General features: G+C 45.4%; 1 protein-coding gene across 3 annotated transcripts in view; it reads right to left on the reverse strand.

The window, feature by feature from the left end:
* Positions 1-10,319: 10,319 nt before the first annotated feature.
* The window catches only part of aup1 (AUP1 lipid droplet regulating VLDL assembly factor), a 46,371-nt gene continuing 40,349 nt past the window's right edge, over positions 10,320-16,341 (reverse strand). For all 3 annotated transcript variants that reach the window (XM_038793181.1, XM_038793180.1, XM_038793182.1), the window contains 3 exons: positions 12,812-12,990; positions 11,510-11,601; positions 10,320-10,586 (listed from right to left, as the gene is read on the reverse strand). In XM_038793181.1, coding sequence (XP_038649109.1) covers positions 10,523-10,586; positions 11,510-11,601; positions 12,812-12,990 — 335 coding nt within the window. In that variant the 3' untranslated portion in view covers positions 10,320-10,522. The remainder of the gene's footprint in view (positions 10,587-11,509; positions 11,602-12,811; positions 12,991-16,341) is intronic.

A 16,341-nucleotide genomic window follows, 5' to 3' on the forward strand; every position in this document is an offset into this window, starting at 1 on the left:
TGAGGATTATTACTACGATTGTAATATTGTAAGACCACTCTGTTTGCCCAAAATCAAGTTCACGCCTTCCTTGACCCAACAAATCATTCACCTGTTCTTCAATCAATTCTAATTTTATGGCAAAAGGACCTGTCACACATGAACATAATTTGAGGTTTGGGCAATAGCACAAGGGCTGCACGGTAGCACAGTGGTTAACACGAGGAACCCAGGTTCGATTTTCAACTTGGATCACTGTCTGTGCGCAGTCTGCACGCTCTCCCGTGTCTGCCTGGGTTTCCACCGGGTACTCCAGTTTCCTCCAAGTCCTGAAAGACGTGCTTGTTAGGTGAATTGGACATTCTGAATTCTCCCTCTGTGTACCCGAACAGGCGCTGGAGTGTGGCGACTAGGGGATTTTCACAGTAACTTCATTGCAGTGTAATGTAAGCCTACTTGTGACACTAATAAAGATTATGTCACGTATCTGACTCAGTAGTGGGGGCCAGAATCAAATTTAAGGAACAATCCTTGCCAGAATTTCTTGTTCAAAAACTGATACACACTCATGGAGCTAGCAGCAGGGAGTTGGCATGTTAGCATGGATTAAGAATCGGTTAGCAGACAGGAAACAGAGTAGTGGTCGGATCTCGGAGTTTGTGTAAAAGCAGTTAAGACAAAGGAATCGAAAAGGGGGTGGTGTAAAATTCTGGACTGGATTCACTGTTAAAAGTGGAGCAGAAGCTTGGGTTATCAGTCATTTGTAAAACCTGGACTGGAGTTCAGAATGCAAACCGCTAAGGAAAAGCATACTTGTGAGAGAAGAATTTAAGGTGTGTTTCTGGGAGTGGAATTTGAAAACTCTCATGTGATCATCATCTGGGGGGACAGACACTAACTTAATTTAAGAACCGAGTGTGTATATTTGACCACAGTCATCTTGTATGTTAATGAATGTGTTAATGAGACCATTATAGATGACGGTGCACTTTGTAATCTGTGTTAATCCAAAACCCATGTGGTGTATAGTATCATTATCCAACGTTTCATGTTTTTCTCATTCTTAAAATTGTGACACTGTTCCTCCAAGTTTTATTAAACAAGTAAAAGTTGTGGTCTTTTGAGCCTGGGTTCCATTCTGGGATGTTCCCACCCAGTTATAATAATAATAATAACCGCTTATTGTCACAAGTACAAAGAACAAAGAACAAAGAAAATTACAGCACAGGAACAGGCCCTTCGGCCCTCCCAGCCTGCGCCGATCCAGATCCTTTATCTAAACCTGTCTCCTATTTTCCAAGGTCTACTTCCCTCTGTTCCCGCCCATTCATATACCTGTCTAGATGCTTCTTAAATGATGCTATCGTGCCTGCCTCTACCACCTCCGCTGGTAAAGCGTTCCAGGCACCCACCACCCTCTGCGTAAAAAACTTTCCACGCACATCTCCCTTAAACTTTCCCCCTTTCACTTTGAAATCGTGACCCCTTGTAACTGACACCCCCACTCTTGGGAAAAGCTTGTTGCTATCCATCCTGTCCATACCTCTCATACTTTTGTAGACCTCAATCAGGTCCCCCCTCAACCTCCGTCTTTCCAACGAAAACAATTCTAATCTACTCAACCTTTCTTCATAGCTAGCACCTTCCATACCAGGCAACATCCTGGTGAACCTCCTCTGCACCCTCTCTAAGGCATCCACATCCTTCTGGTAATGTGGCGACCAGAACTGCACGCAGTATACCAAATGTGACCGAACCAAAGTCCTATACAACTGTACCATGACCTGCCAGCTCTTGTACTCAATACCCCGTCCGATGAAGGCAAGCATGCTGTATGCCTTCTTGACCACTCTATCGACCTGCGTTGCCACCTTCAGGGTACAATGGACCTGAACTCCCAGATCTCTCTGCACATCAATTTTCCCCAAGACCCTTCCATTGACCATATAGTCCGCTCTTGAATTTGATCTTCCAAAATGCATCACCTCGCATTTGCCTGGATTGAACTCCATCTGCCATTTCTCTGCCCAACTCTCCAATCTATCTATATTTTGTTGTATTCTCTGACAGTCTTCCTCGCTATCTGCAACTCCACCAATCTTAGTATCATCTGCAAACTTGCTATTCAGACCACCTATACCTTCCTCCAGGTCATTTATGTAGATCACAAACAACAGTGGTCCGAGTACGGATCCCTGTGGAACACCACTAGTCACCCTTTTCCATTTTGAGACACTCTCTTCCACCACTACTCTCTGTCTCCTGTTGCCCAGCCAGTTCTTTATCCATCTAGCTAGTACACCCTGAACCCCATACGACTTCACTTTTTCCATCAACCTGCCATGGGAAACCTTATCAAACGCCTTACTAAAGTCCATGTATACAATATCTACAGCCCTTCCCTCATCAATTAACTTTGTCACTTCCTCAAAGAATTCTATTAGGTTTGTAAGACATGACCTTCCCTGCACAAAACCATGCTGCCTATCACTGATAAGTCTATTTTCTTCCAGATGTTAATAGATCCTGTCCCTCAGTATCTTCTCCAACAGTTTGCCTACCACTGACGTCAAGCTCACAGGTCTATAATTCCCTGGATTATCCCTGCTACCCTTCTTAAACAAAGGGACAGCATTAGCAATTCTCCAGTCCTCCGGGACCTCACCCGTGCTCAAGGATGCTGCAAAGATATCTGTTAAGGCCCCAGCTATTTCGACCCTCGCTTCCCTCAGTAACCTGGGATAGATCCCATCCGGTCCTGGGGACTTGTCCACCTTAATGTCTTTTAGAATACCCAAAACTTCCCCCTTCCGTATGACAACTTGACCGAGAGTATTTAAACATCCATCCCTAGCCTCAACATCCGTCTTGTCCCTCTCCTTTGTGAATACCGATGCAAAGTACTCATTAAGAATCTCACCCATTTCCTCTGAGTCCACGCATAAATTTCCTCTTTTGTCTTTAAGTGGGCCAATCCTTTCTCTAGTTACTCTCTTGCTCCTTACATACGAATAAAATGCTTTGGGATTTTCCTTAACCCTGTTAGCCAAAGATATTTCATGACCCCTTTTAGCCCTCTTTATTGCGCGTTTGAGATTCGTCCTACTTTCCCGATATTCCTCCAAATCTTCATCAGTTTTGAGTTGCCTCGATCCTATGTATGCTTCTTTTTTCATCTTAGCTAGTCTCACAATTTCACCCGTCATCCATGGTTCCCTAATCTTGCCATTTCTATCTTTCATTTTCACAGGAACATGTCTGTCCTGCACTCTAATCAACCTTTCCTTAAAAGACTTCCACATTTCAAATGTGGATTTACCCTTAAACAGCTGCTCCCAATCCACATTCCCTAGCTCCTGCCGAATTTTGTTACACTCTGCCTTTCCCCAATTTAGCACTCTTCCTTTCGGACACCTCATGTCCTTGTCAATGAGTATTCTAAAACTTACGGAATTGTGATCGCTATTCCCAAAGTGGGGATGGGACGTTTCGGCGTGGCCAGTTCGGCGTGGCCGATTCGGCGGGGCCAGTTCGGCGTAGCCGATTGGAATGGGACGTTTCGGCGTGGCCGATTCGGCGGAGGAGTTTTTCGGCGGAGGGACGGAAATCTATTTAAAAATCTATGCTAGCGCTTCCCATTGAGAGTCTACTGGGGGCGGGGGGAGAGGTCAGACCCCCGTAGACTCTCAATGGGAAGCGCTAGCATAGATTTAAAAATAATTTAAAACCCCCATCGTGGATCTAATTAAAACAGTGTCAATTTCAGCGGCCGGAGAGGGAAGCTGCTCTCTCACTGAAGCAATCAGCGGCCGCTGAAATTGACACTGCCGGCTGCTCTCTCCCTCCAATCCAACTTTTAAGTTTTAATGTTTCTGATTGGAGGGAGAGAGCAGCCGGCAGTGTCAATTTCAGCGGCCGCTGATTGCTTCAGTGAGAGAGCAGCTTCCCTCTCCGGATCAAAGTGAGCCGGCCGCTGAAATTGACACAACTGACAGTTGGGGTCCATAAGCTCCCCCGCGGAGCACCAAACCGGGTCTGACTTTATACAGCCGGTGTTACTGAAGATATTGTGACTTTACACAATGTGTTAAGTCAGACAGCAGTGTAGATCACTGGGCAGCTGCTTCAATACTTTCAGTAACACCGGCTTTCTTTAAGAGTTTAATGTTGGTGCCTTTCTTTAAGAGACCTGGTTTGGGGCACAAACACGATATCTGAGGCTGCTGGAAGGAAAAGATACAAGAAATGGGCTGCACAAACATTTTGCGACTATAACTAATTTGACGCCGAAACGTCCCTCCGCCGAGAAATTCCTCCGTCGAATCGGCTACGCCAAACTGGCCACGCCAAACTGGCCACGCCGAAACATACCAAACCCTCCCAAAGTAATCACCGATGAAACATCAACCACCTGGCCGGGATCATTCCCCAATACCAGGTCCAGTATGGCCCCTTCCCGAGTTGAACTATTTACATGCTGCTCTAAAAAACTCTCCTGGATGCTCCTTACAAACTCTGCTCCATCTATGCCTCCAACACTACACGAATCCCATTCAATGTTGGGGAAGTTAAAATCTCCCATCACAACTACCCTATTGCTCCTACATTTTTCTATAATCTGTCTGCATATTTGTACCTCTACTTCATGCTCGCTTTTGGGAGGCCTGTAGTAAAGTCCCAACAATGTTACTGCACCCTTCCTATTTCTCAGCTCCACCCATATTGCCTCAGTGCTCGAATCCCTCCTTAATCACAGCTGTGATATCATCTCTGACGAGTAATGCAACTCCTCCACCCCTTCTACCTCCCTCTCTATCCCTCCTGAAGCATCTATACCCTGGGATATTCAGTTGCCAGTCCTGCCCTTCCCTCAACCAAGTCTCAGTAATACCAATAACATCATATTCCCAGGTACTGATCCAAGCCCTAAGTTCATCTGCCTTACCTGCTACACTTCTCGCATTAAAACAAATGCACCTCATACCACCTTTGCGTCATCATCTCTTCCCTGTCTACTCTTCCCCTTAGTCACATTGAGTTTATTGTCTCGTACCTTACTGGCTTTAGTTGCTGCTTCTTTACTGACCTCTAACTTCCTAATCTGGTTCCCATCCCCCTGCCACATTAGTTTAAAACCTCCCCAACAGTGTTAGCAAAAGCACCCCCTAGGACATTGGTTCCAGTCCTGCCCAGGTGTAGACCATCCGGTTTGTAATGGTCCCACCGCCCCCGGAACCGGTTCCAATATCCCAAAAATCTGAACCCCTCCTTCCTGCACCATCTCTCAAGCCACGTATTCATTCTGACTATTCTTCAATTTCTACTCTGACTGTCCCGTGGCACTGGTAGCAATCCTGAGATTACTACCTTTGAGGTCCTACTTTTTAAACTTATCTCCTAACTCCCTAAATTCTGATTGTAAGACCTCATCCCTTTTTTTACCTATATCGTTGGTGCCTACATGCACCACGACAACTGGCTGTTCACCCTCCCCCTTCAGTATGTCGGCAGCCGATCGGAGACATCCCTGACCCGAGCACCCGGGAGGCAATATACCATTTGGGAGTCTCGTTTTCAACCACAGAAACGCCTGTCTGCTCCCCTTACAATTGAATCCCCTATGACTATAGCCCTGCCAGTCTTTTCCCGCCCTTCTGTGCAGCAGAGCTAGCCACGGTGCCATGAGCCTGGCTACTACTGCCTTCCCCTGGTGAGACATCTCCCCCAACAGTATCCAAAACGGTATACCTGTTTCGGAGGGAGATGACCGCAGGAGACACCTGCACTGCCTTCCTGCTCTTTCTCTGCCTTTTAGTCACCCATTCCCTGTCTCCGTCACCAATCCTAATCTGCGGTGTGACCAACTCACTGAACGTGCTATCCACGACCTCCTCAGCATCGCGGATGCTCCAAAGTGAGTCCATCCACAGCTCCAGAGCCGTCATGCGGTCTAACAGGAGCTGCAGCTTAACACACTTCCCGCACATGAAGAAGTCAGGGGCATCGGCCGCGTCCCTGAACTCCCACATTGTGCACAAGGAGCATAACACGGGTCTGGGATCTCCTGCCATTTTTACCCTTTACCTTAACTGATTACAAATATAGTATCAAATAATTGTCACTTGACAACAGCCCCTTCACAAACCACCTTCAAATTAGGCTGACCGCACTGCACGTATGCAAATCTCCCCGGAACAGCCAATCAGTAGCTCCGCTCTGCTGCCCGCTTGCTTGCACTCGAACTCCTCGGGTCTCTTTTGCAGGTACACCTTCAAATTAGGCTGACCGCACTGCACGTATGCAAATCTCCCCGGAACAGCTAATCAGTAGCTCCGCTCTGCTGCCCTCTGCTGGATGCTTGCTTGCACTCGAACTCCTCGGGTCTCTTTCGCAGGTACACCTTCAAATTAGGCTGACCGCACTGCACGTATGCAAATCTCCTCGGAACAGCCAATCAGTAGCTCCGCTCTGCTGCCCTCTGCTGGATGCTTGCTTGCACTTGAACTCCTCGGGTCTCTTTTGCAGGTACGCCTTCAAATTAGGCTGACCGCACTGCACGTATGCAGTGTGAACACGTTGATATTAAGGAGGATGTGCTGGAACTTTTGAAAAGCATCAGGATAGATAAGTCCCCAAGGCCAGACGGGATATATCCAAGGTTACTACGGGAAGCGAGGGAGTGGATTGCTGCGCGTTGGCGATGATCTTTGTGTCCTCACTCACCACTGGAGTAGTACCGGATGATTGGAGGGAGGCGAATGTTGTTCCCCTGTTCAGGAAAGGGAATAGGGAAATCTCTAGGAATTACAGACTAGTCTTACGTCTGTGGTGAGCAAAATATTGGAAAGGATTCTGAGAGATAGGATTTATGATTATTTAGAAAAACATAGTTTGATTAAAGATAGTCAGCATGGCTTTGAGGGACAGGTCACGCCTCACAAGCCTCATTGAATTCTTTGAGGATGTGACAAGACACATTGATGAAGGTCGGGCAGTGGATGTGGTGTATATGGATTTCAGTAAGGCATTTGATAAGGTTCCTCATGGTAGGCTCATTGAGAAAGTTAGGGGGCATGAGATGAGGGAAATTTGGCTGTCTGGATACAGAATTGACTGGCCGAAATAAGACAGCGAGTGGTAGTGGATGGAAAGTATTCAGCCTGGAGGTCGGTGACCAGTGGTGTCCCACGAGATCTGTTCTGGAACCTCTGCTCTTCGTGGTTTTTATAAATGACTTAGATGAGGAAGTGGAAGGGTGGGTTAGTAAGTTTGCCGATGACACGAAGGTTGGGGGAGTTGTAGATAGTGTTGTTGCAGGTTACAGGGGCTGGTTTAGCTCACTGGGCTAAATCATTGGCTTTTAAAGCAGACCAAGCAGGCCAGCAGCATGGTTCAATTCCCGTACCAGCCTCCCCGGACAGGCGCTGGAATGTGGCGACTCGGGGCTTTTCACAGTAACTTAATTGAAGCTTACTCGTGACAATAAGCGATTTTCATTTCATTTCAGCAGGACATTGACAGAATGCAGAGCTGGGCTGAGAAGTGGCAGATGGAGTTCAACCTTGATAAATGTGAAGTGATTCATTTTGGAAGGTCTAATTTGAATGCTGAATACAGGGTTAAAGGATTCTTGGACGTGTGGAGGAACAGACGGAGTTTGGGGTCCACGTACATAGATCCCTCAAAGTTGCCGCCCAGGTTGATAGTGTTGTTAAGAAGGCGTATGGTGAGTTGGCTTTCATTAACAGGGGGATTGAGTTTAAGAGCAACGAGGTTTTGCTGCAGCTTTATAAAACTCTAGTTAGACCACACTTGGAATATTGTGTCCAGTTCTGGTCGTCTCATTATAGATAGGATGTGGATCCTTTGGAGAGGGTACAGAGATTTCCCAGGACGCTGCCTGGACTGGACACCACGTCTTATCATAGAATTTACAGTACAGGAGGCCATTCGGCCCATCGAGTATGCACCGGCTCCTGGAAAGAGCACCCTACCCAAGGTTAACACCTACACCCTATCCCCACCCAACACTAAGGGCACGGTAGCATTGTGGATAGCACAATCGCTTCACAGCTCCAGGGTCCCAGGTTCGATTCCGGCTTGGGCCACTGTCTGTGTGGAATCTGCACATCCTCCCCGTGTGTGTGTGGGTTTCCTCCGGGTGCTCCGGTTTCCTCCCACAGTCCAAAGATGTGCAGGTCAGGTGGATTGGCCATGATAAATTGCCCTTAGTGTCCAAAATTGCCAGGAAAGGTTAAAGGAGCTAGGGCTTTTCTCACTGGAGCGAAGAAGGCAAAGAGGTGACTTGATAGAGGTGTACAAGGTGATGAGAGGCATGGATAGAGTGGATAGCCAGAGACTTTTCCCCAGGGTGGAAATAGCTGTCACGAGGTAACATAATTTTAAGGTGATTGGAGGAAGGTACAGGGGAGATGCCAGAGGTAGGTTCTTTACACAGAGAGTGGTGGGTGTGTGGAATGCACTGCCAGCAGAGGTGGTGGAGTCAGAGTTATTAGGGACATTAAAGCAACTCTTAGACAGGCACATGGACAGCAGTAAATTGAAGGGTTGTAGGTTAGGTTGATCTTAGATTAGGATAAATGGTCGGCACAACATCGTGGGCTGAAGGGCCTGTACTGTTCTATGTTAATCCTTTTTGCCAGGCTGAGCCAAAGAATGGAAAGCAATTTGTTACTTCTTCTGTAAATCTGATATCATCCAAAGCGATACTGTGCCTATTCAAACTCTCAGCAGGTCCCTGTCACCCAGTACGTCGTGATGAAACAATACCTCGATTTAAAAATCCTCACCTTTGTTTTCAAATCCCTCCAAAGCTTCAACTCTCCTTATCTCTGTAATCTCCTTCAGCCTTCCTGCGGGCCTCCAATTCTGATCTCTTGAACAGCCCCACCTTTAACCGCTTCACCACTGGAGAGGATGTGCTTTCACCTGCTTAGGCCCAATGACCATCCATCTCACTTTCCTTCCTACAGACACTCCTAAAAAAAATCTACTTCCTTCATCGAGGTTTTTGCCATCTGACTGTGTGGCTGCAGTCAAGTTTTGCTTTATAATATTCCTGAGTCTGATTCCTGGGATGAGGGTTTGATCCAATGAGGAAAGGTTGGGCCTGTGTTCATTTCAGGTTCAGAATGAGGGGCAATCTTATTGAAACATACAAGATCCTGGTGGGGCCTGACAGGCTAGACGCTGAAAGGGTGTTTGCCCTTCTGGGAGAGACAAGAACTGGGGACACAGTTTAAGAACACGAATGAACAAGTTGAGAATTTTTTTTAAAGAGTGTCTCAGGTCTGTGGAATTTCCTTTCCCAGAGAGCGATGGAGGCACGGTCAATGAACATTTTCAAGGCTGAATTTGATAGATTCTCGAGTGACAATGTTGCCAAAAGGTCGGGTGGGGAGCAAAGTGGAGTTGAGGCCTTAAATTGGGTCAGTCATGATCAGAAGACCATAACGTGTAGGAGCAGAGGTAGGTCATTCGGCTTATCGAGTCTGCTCCCCCATTCAATGAGATCATGGCTGTTCTTACTGAATGACGGAAAAGTCTTGAGGGGCCGAATGGCTTACTCCTGCTCCCAATTGGTACGTTCATATGAAGCACCTTGGAATATTTCATTGGGTTCCAAGTGCTATATAGATACACGATATAGGGGCTGGTTTAGCACAGGGATAAATTACTGGCTTTTAAAGCAGACCAAGGCAGGCCAGTAGCACGGTTCAATTCCCGTACCAGCCTCCCCGAACAGGCGCCGGAATGTGGCCACTAGGGGCTTTTCACAGTAATTTCATTTGAAGCCTACTTGTGACAATAATCGATTTTCATATTCATTTTTTCACGAGTTACTGCTGTTCCAATCCACACAACCAAGGCCAGGTATGAAGATGTCATGAACCAAAGGACCTTGGCGTTCTAGTTTACAATGTGCCCCTCGGTAGGGAGACTGCAGCAGGACAGTGACTCCATGCCAATTTGACTGAGAGAGCAGCAACAAGCAGAGCAAGACTGTTGAGAATCTGCAGGCTCATGAATTGGCTTGTGGCCATACTTCAGCTTTGACTAAACACCTCTTCGCTGCCCTCTCTGTTTTACATCCGCTGTATGATTGCAAAAAGACTAGAAGCATGCAACAAAAAAAAAAAAATAAGCCTTTCATTAAACACATCACAGTGAAGGGAGGAAAGAAATCAGTTGTAACATCTTTATAAAGACTTCCAAAAAAAGGGACACAATCTCTTTGCAGAATATTAGAAATATCCAATATATGAACATGCATGATTGCCATGCAGACCACTCTGCACTCTCCACCCCCCTCCCCCCACCCCGCGCCCCCCCCCCAACCCCTTGGTTATTTTATTTGTAAAGTTTGCCCATAAAACATCTTAAAAATCAGACCCATATTATTGTAGAACATGTTTCAAACAAAAAAAACGAAAGAAAAATATAATTGTTCAGGTGCCATTTACACAGAGCCACGAACGAAAATGCCGGGTGATGTCTCAAGTGTCAGGTCCTGCGGTAGAACTCAAGGCTGTTCGGTCTGGCTCTCTTCAGTCTGTGGCTGTAATTCATGCTTCTCTATGTATCGTCTGCTTTGGGAAGGGAGAAGGTGGTCAGAGATTACACAAGAACAACGCAGGGACTTGGGACAAACAGTTGCAATTCACAGTGTCAGCCTGGAAGGTTAGCTAACATTCCTCATCTCTAGGGGTTTTAAAATGTATTTATTTGTTCACAGGATGTCAGTTGTCGGGCAATTCAAACTGTATGTTATGTGCACGCGACTCTGCATCACTTCCACAACCGGTATTCTATGTCCAGCAACTAATGCCAGACTTTGTTCCTTCCCGTAGCTGGTCAATGGCAAAAGTACCATGTACGCAATGTACTGAGACTATTCCTGGCAGATTCTGCTGTGCAACCAGTAGCTAACACCCTGTTAAGGTTCCGTTACCTTACCCCAGACTGGGGCGCACAGAACAAACCAGCTGAAACCTGGCTCCAGGTGCCAGGAGGGGACAATACAGAAGCAGACTACAGATCTTCCAGAGACCAGCAGAATGGCTGTGGTGTGAAGTGTAAAGCAATTAAACACGCTCTCTAATGCCCAAGATACTGGGGCAGAGGAGAGAGACGGACATTGGCTTTTTAAGACAAGTGTGTCATAAATAAAGTTTGTGCAAGTACATGCATTACTTTGCTTGCTGCAGATTCAGTTGGACCATTTTTGAGTACCCAATTCTTTTTTTTCCAATAAGGGCAATTCAGCGTCTTTGGGTTGTGGGCATAAGACCCACGCAGACACTGGGAGGACGTGCAAACTCCACGTGGACAGTGACTCGGGGCCGGGATCGAACCCGGGTCCTCGGCGCCATGAGGCAGGAGTACGATTCAGTTGGACTTTGAATGTTACCATTTGAGAAGGCCTACCCATTCCACGAGCCACCTCAAATAGCGAGAAAAGTGTGATTAAGCGAGCAAAAGCGATTGTACTTTATAAATTGGTACTGACCTCCTTGCATAGGCATATAGGGCATCTTTCCTTTCCTGTAGGGACAGGTGTCTGTCAACTGGTGATTTCTCAAATCTTGTTTTGGAAACAGGCTTTGAAAAGAGGACATAAATATACCATTAAAACCAGAATGACCATTCTGCCTCTCATAGATACATGGCCCTGATGGTTGTGGATTGAACTCCAGCTACCACAAGAGATTTTCTTGCTCGAAAAGTCTATGCTGCTCTTTTCCAAATTCAGCCATTGCACAGCACCAGTTGCAGCTTAAAATACAACCAACTTGCCCAAGAAATAGAAGCAGGAGTAAATCATATATGTCAAGCTTGTTCTGTCATCCAATAAGAGGGGAAAATTATTGGAATCCATTCTGAGAGCCTGGTTAAACTGTCACTTAGAACAGCATTGATTGGAAAGCATGTTTTTTTTAGGGGAAGATTATGTCTTCCTAACTTAATCAATTGTTTTGAGTAAGTAGCAGGGAGGATTGATGCAGTGCAGTTTGTCCACATGGATTTGAGTAAGGCATCTGACGAGATCCCACATGGCACACTGGTCAGAAAAATGCGATCCCATGGGATAGAGGGAAAGGTGGAGAGTTAGATCCAAAATTGGCTGTGACAGGAGGCAAAGGAGGTGGATGGATGTTTTTGAGAATGGAAAACGGTGGCCAGTGGTGCTCTGCAGGACTCAGTGTTGGGATCCTTGCGTTTTGCTGTATATATGAATGATTTAGACTTAAATGTGGGAGGCATGACAGGGGAATTTTCAGATGACACAAAAATTGGCCGTGTAGTTGATAGTGAAGAGGATGGCTGTCGACTCCAGAATGATATCAATAGTTTGGTTCAGTAGGTGGAAAAGTGGTAAATGGAATTTGATTCATAAGATGATATTAAAACAGATGACTGAAAGCTCAGCTTGGATTGGAGCTGCTTTGGATTTCAGTGGATGCATGGGGAAGAATGGGATTCTGGATTTCTTAAAAGCTGATCATAGACTAACAAAATGATGGAGGGATCCCACGAAAAGGATCATACACAGGTCTTGGATAGATGAGCCCAAGAAAGAGAAATGCAAGCTTTCAATCCCTTGCTTTTATACTTATACATGCTCCTGACAAGCGGCATTTATATAATAGAGGATCCAATCAAAGGTACGAGTTATTCAAAGACATCATTTAAAGGGCCTTCCTGCCAGACCACTCCAGCAAGCTTACTTGAATACTGACTAAGACACGAGGGTGGGGTGCAATCAGGAGGCTGCTAGTTTAAAGTGGATAGATGTAGCACTGATGTTTACCTTGGCATTAGGTGCATCCTTTGGTGCCTTCTTCAGCGAGGTGACCAATTTGCTGGAGGCCAGATGAGGCTTACTTGACAAAGATATGCTGGAGGGACTGACCGACACTTCTTCTGGGGTGAATTGCACTCTCCCTTCCAGCAGGTTTGTGATGGTCGTGTCAACACATTTTGTTATTACTGAGCAAGTGAAGAGGAAAGCAAGGTCAATGGACAAGCTTTGGACCATGTAGACTGGTGGCTCAACGCCCAGCCAACACTCAAAAAGCTACATAAAAAACAGCACCAGATCAAGAGTTAGCTTGTAAAGAATACACTGATACAATTCCCAATTTACCAAGACAGAAATATAATGAACTTGCATTTATATAACACCTCAGGTCATGCCAAAGCACTTTACAGTCTTTGAAGTATTTCTAAAGTGCAGTTAATGTTGTAATGGAGAAACTGCAACAATTTGAGCACAGCAAGCTCCCACAAATAGTAAGATTAACCATATAAAGAGATTTATTTTAGTCTATACCAGCATGGACACCATGAAAAAACACATTCTGCTCACCTTCAAAATAAATTCAATGGGATTTTTTATAACCACCCAAGAGGCCAATTGGGGGCCACGGTTTAAAGACACATTCAACAGCGCAGTACTCCCTCAGTTGTGTACTGAAATGTTAGCTAAAACATGGAATGCTCTTTAAAGTAAGCATTTATCTTCATTCATCCAGGTTATAAACTGGAGAAGGATTGCTCACCCTCACCCTTCATTTAAGAACATAAGAACTAGGAGGAGTAGGCCATCTGGCCCCTCGAGCCTGCTCCGCCATTCAATGAGATCATGGCTGATCTTTTGTGGACTCAGATCCACTTTCCGGCCCGAACATCATAACCCTTAATCCTTTTATTCTTCAAAAAACTATCTATCTTTATCTTAAAAACATTTAATGAAGGAGCCTCTACTGCTTCACTGAGCAAGGAATTCCATAGAGTCACAACCGTTTGGGTGAAGAAGTTCCTCCTCAACTCAGTCCTAAATCTACTTCCCCTTATTTTGAGGCTATGCCCTCTAGTTCTGCTTTCTCCCGCCAGTGGAAACATCATCGATCCTATCAATTCCCTTCATAATTTTATATGTTTCTATAAGATCGCCCCTCATCCTTCTAAATTCCAACGAGTACAGTCCCAGTCTACTCAACCTCTCCTCGTAATCCAACCCCTTCAGCTCTGGGATTAACCTAGTGAATCTCCTCTGCACACCCTCCAGTCCCAGTACGTCCTTTCTCAAGTAAGGAGACCAAAACTGAACACAATACTCCAGGTGTGGCCTCACTAACACCTTATACAATTGCAGCATAACCTCCCTAGTCTTAAACTCCATCCCTCTAGCAATAAAGGACAAAGTTCCATTCGCCTTCTTAATCAACTGTAAACCAATTTTTTGCGACTCATGCATCAGCACACCCAGGTCTCTCTGCACAGCAGCATGCTTTAATATTTTATCATTTAAATAATAATCCCATTTGCTGTTATTCCTACCAAAATGGATAACCTCACATTTGTCAACATTGTATTCCATCTGCCAGATCCTAGCCCATTCACTTAACCTATCCAAATCCCTCTGCAGACTTCCAGCATCCTCTGCACTTTTCGCTTTACCACTCATCTTAGTGTCATCTGCAAACTTGGACACATTGCCCGTGGTCCCCAACTCCAAATCATCTCTGTAAATTGTGAACAATTGTGGGCCCAACACTGATCCCTGAGGGACACCACTAGCTACTGATTGCCAACCAGAGAAACACCCATTAATCCCCACTCTTTGCTTTCTATTAATTAACCAATCCTCTACCCATGCTACTATTTTAGCCTTAATGCCATGCATCTTTATCTTATGCAGCAACCTTTTGTGTGGCACCTTGTCAAAGGCTTTCTGGAAATCCAGATATACCACATCCATTGGCTCCCCGTTATCTACTGCGCTGGTAATGTCTTCAAAAAATGCCACTAAATTAGTTAGGCATGACCTGCCCTTTATGAACCCATGCTGCATCTGCCCAATGGGACAATTCCTATCCAGATGCCTCGCTATTTCTTCCTTGATGATAGATTCCAGCATCTTCCCTACTACTGAAGTTAAGCTCACTGGTCTATAATTACCCGCTCTCTGCCTACCTCCTTTTTTAAACAATGGTGTCACGTTTGCTAATTTCCAATCCACCGGGACCACCCAGAGTCTAGTGAATTTTGGTAAATCATCACTAGTGCATTTGCAATTTCCCTAGCCATCTCTTTTAGCACTCTGGGATGCATTCCATCAGGGCCAGGAGACTTGTCTACCTTTAGCCCTATTAGCTTGCCCATCACTAGCTCCTTAGTGATAACAATCCTCTCAAGGTCCTCACCTGTCATAGCCTCATTTCTATCAGTCGCTGGCATGTTATTTGTGTCTACCGCTGAAGACCGACCCAAAAAAACCTGAACAGTTCCTCAGCCATTTCTTCATCTCCCATTATTAAAAGTCCCTTCTCATCCTCTAAAGGACCAATATTTACCTTAGCCACTCTTTTTTGTTTTATATATGTAGAATTTTAATCTATACAACCTTCATCCAACTTAAAACAAGAGAACAAAGAGGGCCGAGTTCTGTAAAGAGTGAGTAATCTAACCCACCAGACTTTCACTCAGGCTTTGAAGATACAAACTGACACCCGTCAGTGAAGAACTACTTTGATGACATCAGTCTTCTTTCACCTTCGGACTTTATGCAATGATCATATTTTAATGGACTCCTGTGCGGACTCCCATCACCCACCTGAGTTCATCTAAAATTCTGCTGCCTGTTACCTGACCCACACCAAGTCCTGTTCATCCATCGCCATCCCCACCCTGTTCTTTTTATTTTTTAATTCACGAGGTATGGGCGTCACTGGCTAGGCCAGCATTTATTTCCCAACCCTAATTGCCCTTGGCAAAATTGACATTGGGCTCTGGTTCAGTTAAGTTTCGATTTTAACATTTTTATCCCCATCTCTGTAATCTCAGCGTCGATCTGTGTGTCCTTCCAATTCTGCCGCTTAACATCCTTATTGGTTGCCATACAATCTGCTGTCAAGGACCCAAGCTCTGGAATTTCGTCCCTAAAACACTCACCTTCTTAAAACTTACTGCTTTCCATGTGGCTTTGTTTCTTTTTTAAAATAGCATTGCCTTAAACACCTTGGAATACATTACTCTGTGAAACAAAAGAGAAAATGCTGGAAAATCTCAGCAGGTCTGGCAGCATCTGTAGGGAGGGAAAAGAGCTAACGTTTCGAGTCCAGGTGACCCTTTGTCAAAGCTAAAGACAGAGAAAGTAGGAAATATTTACACTGTGGAGTGTGAGAATAATAGATGATTCTCACTCCACAGTATAAATATTTCCCACTTTCTCTGTCTTTCGCTTTGACAAAGGGTCACCTGGACTTGAAACGTTAGCTCTTTTCTCTCCCTACAGATGCTGCCAGACCTGCTGAGATTTTCCAGCATTTTCTCTTT

Source organism: Scyliorhinus canicula, chromosome 3 (assembly GCF_902713615.1).
Source record: "Scyliorhinus canicula chromosome 3, sScyCan1.1, whole genome shotgun sequence".
Classification (NCBI taxonomy): Eukaryota; Metazoa; Chordata; class Chondrichthyes; order Carcharhiniformes; family Scyliorhinidae; genus Scyliorhinus; species Scyliorhinus canicula.